The 16017-nt window shown below is 41.1% G+C and overlaps 3 protein-coding genes across 4 annotated transcripts; 2 read left to right on the top strand and 1 right to left on the bottom strand.

Annotated features, from left to right (window-relative positions):
- Nucleotides 1-185: 185 nt before the first annotated feature.
- On the bottom strand, nucleotides 186-12720 carry LOC119742428 (delta(3,5)-Delta(2,4)-dienoyl-CoA isomerase, mitochondrial-like). Of its 2 annotated transcripts, none has more exons than XM_038218344.1 (8): nucleotides 8898-9048; nucleotides 6534-6699; nucleotides 4497-4585; nucleotides 3733-3851; nucleotides 3141-3254; nucleotides 2131-2273; nucleotides 1697-1847; nucleotides 186-1040 (listed from the first exon to the last, which is right to left on the bottom strand). In XM_038218344.1, exons 1-8 carry the CDS (start codon nucleotides 8953-8955, stop codon nucleotides 945-947), a joined length of 936 nt encoding a protein of 311 aa, XP_038074272.1. In that variant the 5' UTR covers nucleotides 8956-9048; the 3' UTR covers nucleotides 186-944. The 2 variants fall into 2 exon arrangements, with proteins under 2 accessions (XP_038074272.1, XP_038074273.1); XM_038218345.1 differs by lacking the exon at nucleotides 8898-9048 and adding an exon at nucleotides 12580-12720 and having other exon boundaries at nucleotides 903-1040.
- LOC119742427 (retinol dehydrogenase 14-like) lies at nucleotides 9098-12195 on the top strand. The gene has a single exon (XM_038218343.1). It carries the CDS (start codon nucleotides 9450-9452, stop codon nucleotides 10473-10475), a length of 1026 nt encoding a protein of 341 aa, XP_038074271.1. The 5' UTR covers nucleotides 9098-9449; the 3' UTR covers nucleotides 10476-12195.
- A 529-nt stretch (nucleotides 12721-13249) lies between the features above and the next one.
- Nucleotides 13250-15992, top strand: LOC119743419 (retinol dehydrogenase 14-like). The gene has a single exon (XM_038219814.1). It carries the CDS (start codon nucleotides 13423-13425, stop codon nucleotides 14446-14448), a length of 1026 nt encoding a protein of 341 aa, XP_038075742.1. The 5' UTR covers nucleotides 13250-13422; the 3' UTR covers nucleotides 14449-15992.
- Nucleotides 15993-16017: the final 25 nt, after the last annotated feature.

The following is a 16017-nucleotide window of genomic DNA, read 5'->3' as shown; positions in this document are numbered from 1 at the left end:
TTTTCATGTGAGGGCAAAACAATTATTTCTTTTTTGGCCTGATGAAAATTTTGGCACACACAAAAATAGCATTTGTCCCAACAACTCAAATTGAGTTTTCATCCGAGCAGTTTTTGTGTCTAATCGTGCTTTCTGCACATATTGTCCATCCATGGTGCAGACATTTGGTTGTCAAATCCTTGGTCTTTTTTTTTTCTTCGTTAAAATAGTGTTCTCCTGTGTATAACGTGGTGGTACCACAAACCTGCCAGTATCAATTAATTTTTAAACTGTTCAAACCGTACAATCGTAATTTGATTTTTTTTTTAATAAACAGTTGTGTGTAAAATAAATCAACTTCTATGTAATTAAAACATCTGAGCAATGCATGTAATTACATTCAACCCATTTCATTTTGTTGAGTGTCGCAGTGTGCTTTTTGTACAAAAGAGACCCAGAAAAGTGCCATTCAATTTGGGTCTTATAATCTTATTAAAACATTAGTTTACCACAGCTAACATGGGTCAAATCAAGCGTTACATTAAAGAGCAAGTTCGGGCAAGGACCATTAGTCTACTAGTGGTTGATTTGTCATTTTTGCGACATAACTTACGCCTGCACACTAATAGCAACATGCGAACGCCTCTAGTCAAACGATGGTCAAAATGCCATCACAAAACTTCTTGATCCTGGCTCCCTGCTGTGTGTTATGATGCCCGTGGCTATTGGTAACCAGTGAATGAATCGTGCCCCTAGCTCCGGTTCCAAATAGTCGACTAGAGTAGGCCAACCATCATGTGTTCCAGTGAAGACAGTAAAACTATGGTTAACCATAGTACTTGCCCGAACTTGCTTCTGGATTCGTCTACAAGATCATTTGGTCTGATATCCATATAGTCATTAGAGGGCGCTTTGGGCAGATTTGATATACCGCAGCACTCCAGAGGTCGCGCATCCCTGTTGGGCTAAAGCTTCGAGAATGTGGGTTCGCTCTTCTGCATAGCTGCAGAGATGGCTTTCATCAAGTCTTCGCTCTGTAACATGCTTGCATTCCACGTTGTCTGTAACCAAAACCAAAAGAAATGACCAATTTATTCCTTCAGATAATTTACGTAAAACCATATCGACTTCAAGGGCCATTCCTGACAATCCCCAAGGAGAAAACCACAGGCAAACTTAAATTTTGTACAATTATTCTGAGGGTTTATGGTGGATTTCAACAAATTCCAAGGCGTATACTAAATGAAAAATATGAATAGTGCTCCAAACATTGCTAACTTTGCAGGGACACACTAAGAGTTTGTCTGGGATAAGACACTGTAATCTTTTTATGAGACAAAACTGATTTCCAGGTAAAATTTAAGCAGTTTTCCACACAGATTAAGCACTAAAAAAAATTCAAGGTCTTTCCATGGTTTGCCATGACCGCTAAAACCCTCAAATACTTTTTTTCGCCTCTTCTCCATTAATGTTGTTCTCCCACCCCCTTCTCTGTCAAACCTTAGGATCCATCTTAAGAATTTGAATACCATGACCCATTTTTACAGATTTGCTAAGCAGAAATCAACTTAGAACCAGTCACAATCAATACAGGTTGCATGTCATTTTGGCTGGTAACCTGTTTTTGCTTAGCAAAATATGTTCTGTGCTTAGCAAATTTGTGTGCTTGGCAGTTTCACGAAACTGGCTCCTGTTCACCAAGTTAACAGTGCCTTACCACATCATTTAGACCATCTGGTACCCCGTGGTCTCTGGAAAACAATAGGCTAGCCTTGGAGGTCTGCACAGCGATGGGGCTCCGGCTCGCGATCAGGGAGGCGATTTCCATGGCGCCCTCTAGCATCGCCTCTCTCGTCTCAAAGATACCACTACAGAGTGAAGAACGTGCAGATATGAAGATAAACTAATCCAAATCACTGTACATTCATGAAAGCCCCAAAATTGCAGCAGACCTTTATACGCTGAGAAGGTGTTATGTCACCTCCTCCCTGGGTCAGGTTCACTTTCTTGACAAGGGTTCACGCCCATCCCCTAACGACGCATTACACGTATGTTTTACAAACTTGATCGTGTTCGAAAATAAAAACAAGAAAATTCTGAATTTTGAGAAATTCCACAAAGCTGTGATTTCAATTTGTTATGAACACTGACCTGACAAGTCCCCTCTCTCTCGCTTCATCGCTGCTGAACTTTCTGGCTGTGTAGACGATCTCCCTCAGCCAACTATCGTTGCCAATGATCTTGGGAAACCTCTGTAGTGTTCCTAGATCGGCAGCAAGTCCTAGTTCTACTTCCTAAAAGACAAGAAATTACAGAGCGTGAAAACAGAAGTGCAGCAGAGAAAATGGTTTCAGCAAATCATTCTTCCATTTCAAAATAATTTTCAAATAAACCACAAACAGAAACTGACTTGCTGCATTATAATAGCTTTTTAAAGGTTGAAGAAATTGACTCAGACTAGAGCTGTTTTTGAACTTACGACATCTGGTGTATTTGAATAAAAAGCTGTATCCTCTATATGAGTGATCTCACACTTGCTATTTCCCAGGTTTGCAACATTGCTAATGTTGCTAGCATCGTGACTTTGGGCGTGATCCCTGGCTTCATGGCATACAAGGGCTTGTAGCTTTTGACTAGTTCCCCTTGAACAAAGACATTGACAAAATGGGGAACCACCAACGTGTAGGGCTGGGTAGCTCAGTTGGTTGAGCTCTTGTATGGTAATCAGAAGGTTGCGGGTTCAAATCCTACTGCAGTCAATTTCTTTTGTCAACTTTTTAACAAAATTTAAATGACTGATTAATGTAAATTTTAATAGTGGGTATAATCTTGCACCGATTTTATGTTATTTCTTTGTGAGAGTATTTCCAAAGTGACGTAAATATGCATTGAATTTTGCTGGTCCCAGAGGGCCAGCCTAGTGTCCTCTTTGCACCTATCTTATTGACTGACAAACTCACTGACTGACTGTCTCTACTGATTCGGGCAGTGCTATCGTATAGGGTTACCTGAGTGGGCTAAATCCGACCCATTGTGTAGACCAGATACATGAAAAGTCTCCAGGACACTGAATAGGATGATGTGCGTTATGGGACCAGCTTCTCCATAGTTGCCTAGTCTTGTTTCAAGATCATGGCAAGATATTCCCATAAATGACTCACCTTGATTTGGAACCAGGCATCCTGTGTGCACAGTCGGATATCACAAGCAGTGATCATGTCAAGCCCTCCGCCTATACAGCCACCATGGACTGCTGCAATGACAGGCTTCAGGCTCTGTGTAATGATAAGACAAACGTGAGGAAATCAGGAACGAGAAGCTTTCAGATGAGAAACAGAGTTGTAGTGAAGTCCACAACTTTGTCCATAATATTTATTATATAAATTCTGGAAACTCCCAAAAACCTGCCGCCATGATACAACCCATGTGTGACCACGGAGTACAGCTAGAGATCCCAAGTGTTGATTTTTGCAGAGGGAGGAAACCGGACAGCCCAGAGAAAAACTCTCCTGGCACAGGAGCGAATCAACACACAACTCTACTCAGAGAGAATCAACACACAACTCTACTCACATATGGTCTGATCCGGGAATTGGACCCGGGCCATACTTAGTGCTTAGCGTAACAGTCCAGCAGTCACCATCTCCTCTGAATACTAGCAAGTACTCATACATGCCACATGAGGGTTGTCCCACTGCTATGTACACTGCAATAGCAGCAGTCAAGTTTGATAATCATTAATCTCTTTTCTACCTTTTCCATGACTGTGTATGACTCCTGCATTTCAGACACCTTTTGCTTCAGGGCCATAGCTTTACGTCCAACCTCCAAGTCACCAGAGAAGAGACCCATGGTATCCATCAGATCTAGACCTGTTGTTTAATATGAAAGGATATACTTCAAGAATGTGAAAACAAGTGGGAAAACTACAAATTTTTGACAATTGATGGTTGCTCATATTTTTATTTACAATATTTTCAGTTCAATGGTTCACACCTTGCCTTGGGGTTCAACATTTCACTGTGAACCCTAAAATGTCTCAAATCTCCTTGCCAGGGACAAATTGCTGAAATTCTCCAACTATCTGTCAAATTTCAGAAATGCCAATGATTGTGCAAAAGTCCCCCCCCCCCAAAAAAAAAAACCAATGAGAGTAAACTTCAGACATATTCGTTGTGTTCATGATCAGGCTTTGACACCTCATCACATACAAAATTACCATAGTTTTTATGTGAGAATATTACTGAATTGCACTGAAATCTGAAATTATGCCAACATTGGTGTGAGTTCAGTTTGGTTTCAGAAAGAAAAGCTTGACAACACTTCGGTTGGTGTGGGTCTCCCCCAACTCAAAATGGTACATTGCACACGTATCAACCTAATATTTGATTGTAGAGTTAACTGCCCCGATCAGATGGGGAAAAATGGGCAATCAATATTGTGCCAATATTGTCTCTGATAAGCATAATTTTAGAGTTAAAACATTGTCGTAAAAGGTACTCTATTATGACCCATACCTGCAGTAAACATTTTCCCAGCTCCCGTCAGCACAACCACCCTGCAATCCCCATCCACAGCCAACTGTCTGAAACACTCCCTCATTTCTCTGAAAAGATTCAATTTCAATAGCTGGTTACACCTAAATATCCTTGTCATTTTTACTGTCATCACTGTGCAGAAACCCCCCAAAATGTCTTTGTACCCTCCCCCTATGCTAACATACGTTCTGTGCCAAGTTGTCCTTTCAGTCAAAATCAATCAAGTGACTGTTTTCAACAGTTAAGAGCTCCAGCCTACATAAAGCAGGATTGACTGGCTGTGACTGTTTATGTAACTTGATACAGCTGTGCTTTGACTGTAGGAGATTGATAAGACAGCTGCGCCACCAGTTTCCTGCTTTTGTCTGTTGACTGGATCGGACTAGTCAGAGTGCTTGTTTGAAATATGATCTGACTGTTGGCGACTAGCCTGTGTAAAAGGCATGGCAGGAAAGTGGATGGAATTTTCTATTGTTTAAACAATACGAGGGTTAAAGGGGAACCAAGCCCCATGTGTACTGGCTGAGTCTTACCCAAAATTTACAGCTGTCTTATTCATTTTCATGAGTAGTTTTTCATTGGATTCTTTCTTATTGTGATGTTTAGTCTGGCATCTGATCAGGGCACAGTGTGCTGTGTGAGGGTATGCTTCAAAAAAGTATTTCAAAAAGGAGTAATCCATTACATCATTAAATGTGCTTCCTAACCAAACTTGAAGTTTGACAGTTTATACTTTGACTTTGAGGAAGAAGGTGCAACTTTACCACACATTTTTTTTTTCAATAGACGACAGTGGGCCCAGTATAGCTCTACTGAGTGGAGCGTTGAATTACGGGTACCCCTCCATACCAACGCTCCACCGATTCGCCATACTTTGGTGGCACCGTCACAGTAGCATAGTCACAAACCCACGCGAGGACAAAAAGACCCCAAAAAAACGGTAAAGAGATTACAAATGAGAGAGACAGTTATCCTGGATTGATCTATACATTCTTGACATTCCACGAGACCCCTTATATTGTTCCCAAACAGCGAACATTTTGAAAAAAACCAGCAAAATAGTCTGAAAACTTACAGCTCAATGTGTTTGCAGGGAGGCTCAGTTCTTGAATCGACTGGTCGAATGAGGGCGTCTGACGTGACGTCACCGTCGTTGCTCGATCGCGAAGAAAAATAAGTCGCGCTTTATCAACGACTGTTTCGTGTAATGATACGTGCTCCTTGGGTGTGTTCAAAGCCCATACTGTTGTACGGCGCAGATCGGAGCACATATCATTGAATGACACAAAACAGTCGTTGATAAAGTGCGACTTGTTTTTCTTCGATCGGGCAACGACGGTGACGTCACGTCAGACGCCCTCATTCGACCAGTCGATTCAAGAACTGAGCCTCCCTGCAAACACATTGAGCTGTAAGTTTTCAGACTATTTTGCTGGTTTTTTTTCAAAATGTTCGCTGTTTGGGAACAATATAAGGGGTCTCATGGAATGTCAAGAATGTATAGATCAATCCAGGATAACTGTCTCTCTCATTTGTATTCTCTTTACCGGTTTTTGGGGGTCTTTTTGTCCTCGCGTGGGTTTGTGACTATGCTACTGTGACGGTGTCACCAAAGTATGGCGAATCGGTGGAGTGTTGGTATGGAGGGGTACCCGTAATTCAACGCTCCACTCAGTAGAGCTAGGCCCAGTACATAGAGGCAGTTAAATATGGGCCCCATTTATGGGACTACTCTTCCATACCCTTTTCACAACTGTGCCGGGGGGGGGGGGAAGGATTGGGGGATTTGGGGGGAGGATTGGGGATTCCGGGGGGAGGGGGATGGGGGATTCGGGGGGGGGGGGGGGGGGGGGGAGGGATGGGGGATTCGGGGGGGGGGGGGGGAGGGATGGGGGATTGAGGGATGGGGGATTGGGGGGGGGGATTGGGGATTCGGGGGTGGGGGGGATTTACATACAAATCCCTTTTTTCTCTTGTCATTCAGCCCCCTGGATCTGCCACCTGAATGAGGCTCACCTGTAAAATGTCTGGTTCATGGCATTTCTTTTCTCAGGTCTGTTCATCTCCACTTGCTTGACATAATCCTTTGGCTGGGTCACTGCCAGTGTCTCATAGTTGTAGTTGAGTGGTGAGTCGGAAGACATGTTTCGCAACAGCACAGCTCTCGCTCCTAAACTGTTACCTGAAACAGTTAACATGGATCAAAATTTTGATAAATACATGTAAACTATCCCTTTCACATACCTCTTCATTCTGTATACTACTAGATACGTTAGGCCGGGGCAGTGTAGGGTAGGTGTTGGGGGTGGGGAATGCCAGGGGGTGTTAATTCAAGAATGAATGTTACACCTTATTTACGACCAATTAAAAAAAAGACCAAAAAAACATTATTTTTCCATGGCAAAACACAAATTCGGGTTGGAATTTGAAATAACTGATCCTCAAACTTGAGGTGTCAAATCCAATTAAATTAAACCTTCTATTCATGTTAATACAATTAGCCCAATAGGCCTACAATGTTGGGCAAGTATTATTGACTTTATGTAATCAATTTTTTAAGTGACTTTGCCTTTCAATCATAAATTCATAATAGGCCCTACTGGAGACTGCTTTTCAAATCAAAGGAGCCCTCTAAGCTAAAATAATATTTAAAATAAATATTAATATTAAAAATAAAATAAATTACAAAAATTACAATTGTTTTTTTTTTTTTTAGTCTCAACATTTTTCAACATTTTTGCAATGACCATGGAGGAACCTTCCTCCATGCAACAACTGAACATCGTTGGGGTTACTTCCAGAAGTAGCCCCATAAATGTGGCCAATTTACTGGACTACCTCCATAATTATAGGCCACACTTCCAGATGTACAAAAACGTGTCGAACTTTGTCACATTTGGGTAATCCTTACTTTTAGGACACCTCTATTTTGTACGAGTTCTGTTCAAAACTGACTTTTTCAGATGACTGTCCAGTACCAAAGTGACTTTTGCAGGCTACAGCAGTCTTTTTTTCTTCAAACTCATGTTAGTTGTAATTTTGAAAGCGCTTTCAAAGAAAATGTGACTAAATTCTACCTTTTTTTGCAGTTTGCCATCTTGCTTTTTTACTATATTTTCTGTTTGTCATCGTCGTCTTTTACCCCTCATAAATCAAAGCCCTGTCCTTTTTCTACAACATTAAACCTGCTGATATTCAAGAGGTGTCATTGCCAACTGTTCAAATGTGTTAAGAAATATCAGAATGTCACTTTTGAGTGTCATTTAGTCAGTTGTTTTGGTGAGTCTTTTAACCTTATAAAGGAAAGGGGTCCTAAAGGTAAGGATTACCAAATTTTGATTTTCACATTTAGGCTTAGTTAGTAGGGTTTTTGCTTTAGAAGCATACTCACCCTCTTTATAGGCTAATCAGAAAGTGCTGCCTTTTTCAGATGTCTAATTTTTGTGAAATTGCACGTTGAAATTTTGACACGCAAACGTGTGCAAATGAATCTGGAAATTTCACGAAAAATAGACATCTGAAAAAGGCAGAACTTTCTGATTAGCCTATAAAGAGGGTGAGTATGCTTCTAAAGCAAAAAAACCCTACAAACTAAGCCTAAATGTGAAAATCAAAATTTGACAAAGTTCGACACGTTTTTGTACATGTGGAACTGGAAGTGTGGCCTATGTTTACGGAGGTAGTCCAGTAAATCATGTAAATTGGCCACATTTATGGGGCTATTCCAGAAGTACAGTCGAGTCTCGTTATAACAAACTCGTTCGGACCTAGCCAAATTGTTTGTTTATATATCAGAATTTTGTATTAAGAAAAACATCAGTCCCATTCATTGTGCATATAAATGCACAGTCAGGTCAGGACCAAGGATTTATGTTTGTTATAACTAGCTGGAGTTATCCAGCCATAAATTTTATCATTGGGTTGTCAACCCAATGATAAAATTTAGGGCTGGATCATTGGGTTGTCAACCCAATGATAACATTTAGGGCTGGGTAACTCCAGCTATGTTATAACCAGAATTTTGTATTAACAGAGTTTGTACTAATGAGAGTTGACTGTAGAAGGCTTCTCTCTAATTCTAGAAGTTCGTTGGGGTTAGAAATGGTGAAAGAGTGGCGTTGAATACCGAATTCTCATGGAAAAGTGTGTGGCCCGTGCGCGTAACTTAGCCCTACCCAACCTTAATACTAGTACTTGATTAGTACTAGTAATAGCGCAGCGTGTCCAGCACAGCCCGCAGCCGTGGCGCGCCGAGTCTGCGAGCGCAAAGCACCAATCGAACTCCTGAGCTCCCGGTCCCCCTCAAAGTCCCTGGTCCTACTTTGAAATAAAAAGGAATATCACACACCATCCATACAACACATAAAGGGTCATACATACCGCTAATTCTACTTTGAAGAACCTGAAATAATGCCCTTTGACACGATTTTAATGCCATCTTTCAAGTACCGATATCGTGCAATGTCGGCGGTTTACCGGCACTTGTACTTTTTACTTTGCTCTTTGAGCTTGTTGTCGCTGGTATACCGGTACATGTGGCAAGCATTCACAATGCACATTCGATATAGAGGCTGGGTACCAGCTCTTTGATAAAAGTCTCATTTTCATTATGCTAGGCCTAGGCCGGGTGCATTTGGCTGGTTAATGATTGATGGGCCGGAATTTTGATCAAAAATAGCTTTACTATGGGTTTTTTTTTTTCAGAAACCGCACCCTCAGTTGAATATTTACTTATTTAGTTCGTGCTAACAGCTGCTGGTTGTGTTTTATTTTAGTTCTTAAGCACTGCATTCACCAGCCATTCCCAGCCAAGCAGTCCTGGTGTTTAATAATATTAATACACTGTTCTAGTTGGCAGACCAAGACACAAGATCCTGAGTTTGAACTTTAAATTGATAATTGCTCAGACATAAGGTGAATATAGATTTCAGCATGGCTGACTTTGAATTTGATGGGACAGGACTTGCTACAAATGAAACCAGTGGAATTTGGACCAAATTCGGCCTAGTTCTGGGCATAGGAACTGTCTGCCTGCTGTTTTTCAGACGGTATTTCCACGGTGCGAAATGTCAGAGCCTAGCCCAACTGACTGGCAAAACTGTCATCGTAACGGGGGCCAATACGGGGATTGGGAAAGCCACAGCGCTGGACCTGGCCCGTCGACATGCCCGGGTCATCCTGGCTTGCAGGGACGTTCAGAAGGCCAAGCAAGCTGCAGACGACATTCAGCGCTCCACTCACTCCCAGCAGCTCGTGGTCAAGCATCTGGACCTGGCCTCCTTGAAATCCATCAACAAGTTTTGCGATGACATCCTCAAGACCGAGCCGCAACTGGACATTCTCATCAACAATGCTGGGGTCTCTGGGCTACCCAAGCTGACCAGGACAGAGGACGGGTTGGAGATGCAAATGGGAGTGAATCACTTTGGACCCTTCCTCCTGACCAATCGGCTTCTCGGTCTCCTCAAGAAATCCTCTCCCGGTGCCCGCATCGCCATTGTGTCCTCTTCACTGCACCCCAAGGGGAAGATTGACTTTGCCAATCTCAACGCGGAGGGGGGCTACAAACAGTTCCAGGCCTACTGCGACAGCAAACTGGCCAATGTGCTGTTTGGGCAAGAGCTTCACCGTCGTTTGGAGTCGGAGAAAGCGGGTGTGTCTGTCTACACCCTTCATCCTGGGGTCATCAACACTGAACTTAACAGGCACATCATACATCCACTTCTCCTGAAGTTCTTTCTCCGTCCACTGCTCGGGCTCTTCTTGAAGACCCCGACCCAGGGAGCTCAGACAACCATCTATTGTGCCGTTGCTGGCGAGCTGAAAGGGTTGAGCGGCCGTTACTATAGCAACTGTAAGGAGGAGCCATTTCCTGCGGTGGCATCGCGAGCTGACGAAAGCGTTGCTAAAAAACTGTGGGAAGTTAGTGAAAGGCTTACAGGCCTTAAAGAGGACTAAAGATGAGTTACAATACAACACTGCATGATCATGAACTTTTGTAGACATTACTTAAAAGTAACGGAAGTGTAAGCCCAGATTTAGAATCTCAATTAACTTTAATTAGTTCTCCCCACTTACCCGTTGACATCTTTAAGATTATTTTTAATTACTTTGTGGTCCACATAGACAGTTCTCAGAGAGGACACTCCGTCTCCAATTGTGTGGTCCCACTGGGCTTAGTCGTAGAACCCAAAACCACATCCTAGATTCTTAGTATTTGCTGTCCTTGGTTTAATGAACTTACACACAATCCATTATGTTTCATTTCTGTATTTAATCAGCCCCTCTCCTCCTAAGTCTTCACTCTCTCTCTTCTCTCGTCTCTAGTCTTCACTCTCGTTCTGAACTTCCACCAGAACCAACTCTCTGTCAAGTGATTTTAGTCGGTGATTTAAATAAACACACATAGACCCGTATGATCCTTGTCAGGAGTTTTGTTTCTTCAAATGTTAAAAGTTTCTTCTCTTCAACTTAATCTTCTGTCTGCTCGGGCTATACGCGCTACATGGAGACATCATTTTGTATCCATCTCTCCTATTTGATAGTAACCAAGACTCTAGGACTGGTATAGTCAGATACCACCTATGAACAAAACGCTTGTGTTACAGAAGTAATAATAGAATGCTTGAAATGTCTCTTTAAGTCCCGAGAGTAGCTTTGTCTGATTGATTATTTTCTAATGTTACTTCATGTCAGTTTTGGTTTTGTTTGAGTTATTTCAGTTTATGCAGATGCTTCAGTGTTACATTTCCTTTTGAAGGAAAAAAAGTTTGCTTTTTTGCTGTAGCCATTTATTGCTTTTATCTGAGCGTGTGTATCATTTGTATACGAATGTGCCCAAAAGTGCAGCATTCAGAAAACAAACAATTTAATAAAACTGTTTAATATTTGTTTTCTTCAATGAAATTATGTATTACACTATAGCCTGACTTGTTCTCAATCCGCTCCTTTTTACCCCATTCCATTTGGGTCCCTAGATCCAGAATACAATCAATTAAGTGACAGGGTGTACTATGTTTACTTGGGCCACTCTCACCTGGACATGCTGGATCTGTGTTGAGCATTGAATAGACATTGAAATTGGTGGCATTACAGGCCAGAGTGGCCCGAGTAAAAGTTACACCCTTTCTGGATCTCAAATCTATTTCTGGAACCCAAATGAAATGGGGTAAAAACAAGTGGATTGAGAAATAGGCTATAATAAGGAAATAAATGTGTTTAAATCGGGAGGTATGATAATACACTCTATTATCAGTTTATCACCCATTCAGACTCCCACCGGTCTTAAACAGCTCGGTTTAATACCGACCGAACACATATTTGTTGCAAGACATTTTAAATGCATGTACATTGTACTTTATCCTTCTAATCACCTGAAATTTTATTAAGATTATTCAGAGTTCAGAATTATATTCTGACATTTTACATTGTGGAAAACCAATTTAATTATCTTGCTATTGATTTATAAGTCTTTTACAATTCTTGTCATGAATCATGTCAGTTAGTAATTTTTAATAATTTATGTAATCTTTTACTCTACAGTGTTAAAACTGTATTTGTATTTTTTGTTTTACAATTTGCACCTCAGCATGCCAAATATTTTTAGAAAATTTATAATCTGCATGCTTAACTTAATTGAAAATTTTGTACATGTAATAAAAAATAATGATTTCCACAAGACTTGTCATGCAATCTGAAATTCCTTTGCCTCTATGTTCAAGAAAATGTTCATTTGTGTTAGTGTTGCAGGCTCTCTCGGTCTCCAAATCACACCAACCTTTGCTGAATAAGGCCAAGGTTTGTCTTCAAAAGAGTCGAAAATGGGTAATGAGCTTGTATTGCATCACAAAACATATGGAGGTACTGTCTCATTTTATTTGTTCTGTTTAATTTTATTTATTAACATGTTTTTCTGGTAATGAAACCAATGATTCCCAGCTCCTGTAGCTCGCAAGTCTGAAGAACCGCGTGTGTAGAGAGAAGACAATGAACCAGTTTGGCGGAAAACCCCAGACACAATATTCTGCATGGGAAAAGTAACGGAATCGAAAACCAGATCCACCTTTTCAGTGACTTTTCTCAGCAGTCAGATGTCGAGCTAGCTGGTAGCATTTTTATTTGGATCAAGTTTTGAAGTACTGCAGCTTTCTTGGTGTTGTTCACTCGTACCCCCCGCCCTCCTGTTTGCAGAGGGCGGGGGTCCGGGTACGAGCGTTTGTCGTCGGTTGGTGGCGCGAAAGCTATGCACTTTTGTAATGACCGTTTCAGCCGATTTTCGGCTAACTTTGACAGATTTTTTGTTAAAAAAACGAGTTTGACACAAAATTTGACAGAATTGATTTCTTGGCAGATTTCCGGCAGAATTCTGCAAAAATGGTTATTTGACAGAAAAACATAGCAAATTGAAAAAAAGGTAGATTTGTTTAAAAAAGCTTCAATCTTTTAATAGCACAGGTTGCCTTGTCTATGTGCTGACGTTCACTGGGAATTGGATTTTGTCGTGACGCAACTCGTTTTGACTGAAACTTACGCAATTTCATAACACCGGTATTTTATATAACTGTATAACGTAATTTGACTATATATTGTAATTTTAACCCTTATTAAGGCAATGCTACAACATGTACATCTGCATGTGATTTTAAGTGTTTATAGTGTATTTCGAGTAAACTCATGGGAATTTGGCAGATTTTTGATAAATCTGACAGATTTTTGAAGTGCATTGAGCAGAATTTGGCCATGACCTTACGGTCACCTTGGCACCTTTCCATCCAGATCCAACGCGCACGCACGGCGACCGCGGGCCCTGCATGCTCTATGGCAGACCTACCGTACCTAGCTATAGACACAAGATTGAACTTTGAATTGATAATTGATCAGACATAAGGTAAATGTAGATTTCAGCATGGCTGACTATGAATCTGATAAGACAGGACTTGCTACAAATGAAACCAGTGGAATTTGGACCAAATTCAGCCTAGTTCTGGGCATAAGCACTGTCGGCCTGCTGTTTTTCAGACGGTATTTCCACGGTGCGAAATGTCGGAGCCTAGCCCAACTGACTGGCAAAACTGTCATCGTAACGGGGGCCAATACGGGGATTGGGAAAGCCACAGCACTGGACCTGGCCCGTCGACACGCCCGGGTCATCCTGGCTTGCAGGGACGTTCAGAAGGCCAAGCAAGCTGCCGACGACATTCAACGCTCCACTCACTCCCAGCAGCTCGTGGTCAAGCATCTGGACCTGGCCTCCTTGAAATCCATCAACAAGTTTTGTGATGACATCCTAAAGACCGAGCCGCAACTGGACATTCTCATCAACAATGCCGGGGTCTCCTGGCTGCCAAAGCTGACTAGGACAGAGGAAGGGTTGGAGACGCAAATGGGAGTGAATCACTTTGGACACTTCCTCCTGACTAATCGGCTTCTCGGTCTCCTAAAGAAGTCCTCTCCTGGTGCCCGCATCGCCATTGTGTCCTCTTCACTCCACAAGAAGGGGAAAATTGACTTTGCCAATCTCAACGCGGAGAGGGGCTACAACCAGTTCCAGGCCTACTACGACAGCAAACTGGCCAATGTGCTGTTTGGGCAAGAGCTTCACCGTCGTTTGGAGTCGGAGAAAGCTGGCGTGTCTGTCTACACCCTTCATCCCGGGGTCATCAACACCGAACTGAACAGGCACACCATGCATCCTCTTCTCCTGAAGTTCTTCCTCCGTCCACTGTTCTGGCTCTTCATGAAGACCCCGACCCAGGGAGCTCAGACGACCATCTATTGTGCCGTTGCTGGGGAGCTGGAAGGGTTGAGCGGCCGTTACTATGGCAACTGTAAGGAGGAGCCATTTCCTGCGGTGGCATCGCGAGCTGACGAAAGCATTGCTAAGAAACTGTGGGAAGTTAGTGAAAGGCTTACAGGCCTTAAAGAGGACTAAAGATGAGATACACAACAACACTGCATGATCATGAAATTTTGTAGGCATCTTTTACTTAAAAGTAACAGAAGTAATAATAGAATGCTTGCAATGTGTCTGTAAGTTGATGAAAGCATTGCTATGAAACTGTGGGAAGTTAGTGAAAGGCTTACAGGCCTTGAAGAGGACTAAAGATGAGATACAAAACAACACTGCATGACCATGAACTTTTGTTGACATCTTTTACTTAAAAGTAACAGAAGTAATAATAGAATGCTTGAAATGTCTCTTTAAGTCCCAAGAGTAGCTTAGTCTGATTGAGTATTTTCTAATGTTACTTCATGTCAGTTTTGGTTTTGTTTGAGTTATTTCAGTTTGTGCAGATGCTTCAGTGTTACAGTTCCTTTTGAAGGAAAAAAAAAAAAAATTGCCTTTTTTGCTGTAGCCATTTATTGCTTTTATCTGAGTGTGTGTATATATGAGTGCGCCAAAAAAAAGTGCAACATTCAGAAAAATAATTTAATAAAACTGTTTAAAATGGTTTTCTTTTATGAAATTATATATTACAATAGAGCCTGACCTATTCTCAATCCGCTCCTTTTTACCCCTTTCCATTTGGGTCCCTATATCCATCGAGAAATACAACCAATTAAGTGAAAGGGTGTAAATTTTACTTGGGCCACTCTCGCCTGGACATTCTGAATCTGTGTTGAGCATTGAATAGGCATTGCAGTTGGTGGCATCACGGGCAAGAGTGGCCCAAGTAAAATTTTCACCCTTTCACTTAATTGGTTCATGGAGCTATTTCTGGATCCAGAGACCCAAATGGAATGGGGTAAAAAGAAATGGATTGAGAAATAGTCAGGCTTACTGTAATACATAGTTTCATTGAAGAAAAAACATTCAACGCTTTTAATTATTTGTTTTCTGAATGTTGCACGTTTTTGGGCACACCCTGTATTCGTCTTTATTGAATTATTAAATGACAGCCAGTCTATTTGTAAACCTTACACCGTAAAAATTAGCTACATTTGGAGGTTCATAGTTTGTGCAAAAAAACCCATCTGTAATGCGAGTACAGTTGCAGTGCCATCAGATGTTACAAAATGCATAATGCAGGGTCGTCAGTAGAAAACATTTTTGTGTTGCATGACATTTTAAATGCATGTATATTTGTACTTTATCCCTGTAATCACCTGAAGTTTTATTAAGATCATTTTGAGTAATCGCCTGAAATTTTAATAAGATTATTTTGAGTTTAGAACTATATTTCTGACATTTTACATTATGGAAAACCAATTTAATTATCTTGCTAATGATTTATATAAGTCTTTTACAATTCAATTCATGAATCATTGTTTATGCAGTTTAGTAAGTTTTAATAATTTATGTATTTTTTTATTCCTGTGTTAAAACTGTATTTGTATTTTTGTTTTAGTTTTGCACCTCAGCATGCCAAATATTTTTAGAAAATTTATAATCTGCATGCTTAACTTAATTAAAATGTTATACATGTAATATTAAAAATATTATACATGTAATAAAAAAAATAATGATTTCCACAAGACTTGTCATGCAATCTGAAATTCC

This window comes from Patiria miniata, unplaced genomic scaffold (assembly GCF_015706575.1).
Source record: "Patiria miniata isolate m_02_andy unplaced genomic scaffold, ASM1570657v1 HiC_scaffold_6, whole genome shotgun sequence".
Taxonomy (NCBI): Eukaryota; Metazoa; Echinodermata; class Asteroidea; order Valvatida; family Asterinidae; genus Patiria; species Patiria miniata.
The sequence above is the reverse complement of the archived record's forward strand: the minus strand, read 5'-3'. Positions and strand labels throughout refer to the sequence as shown.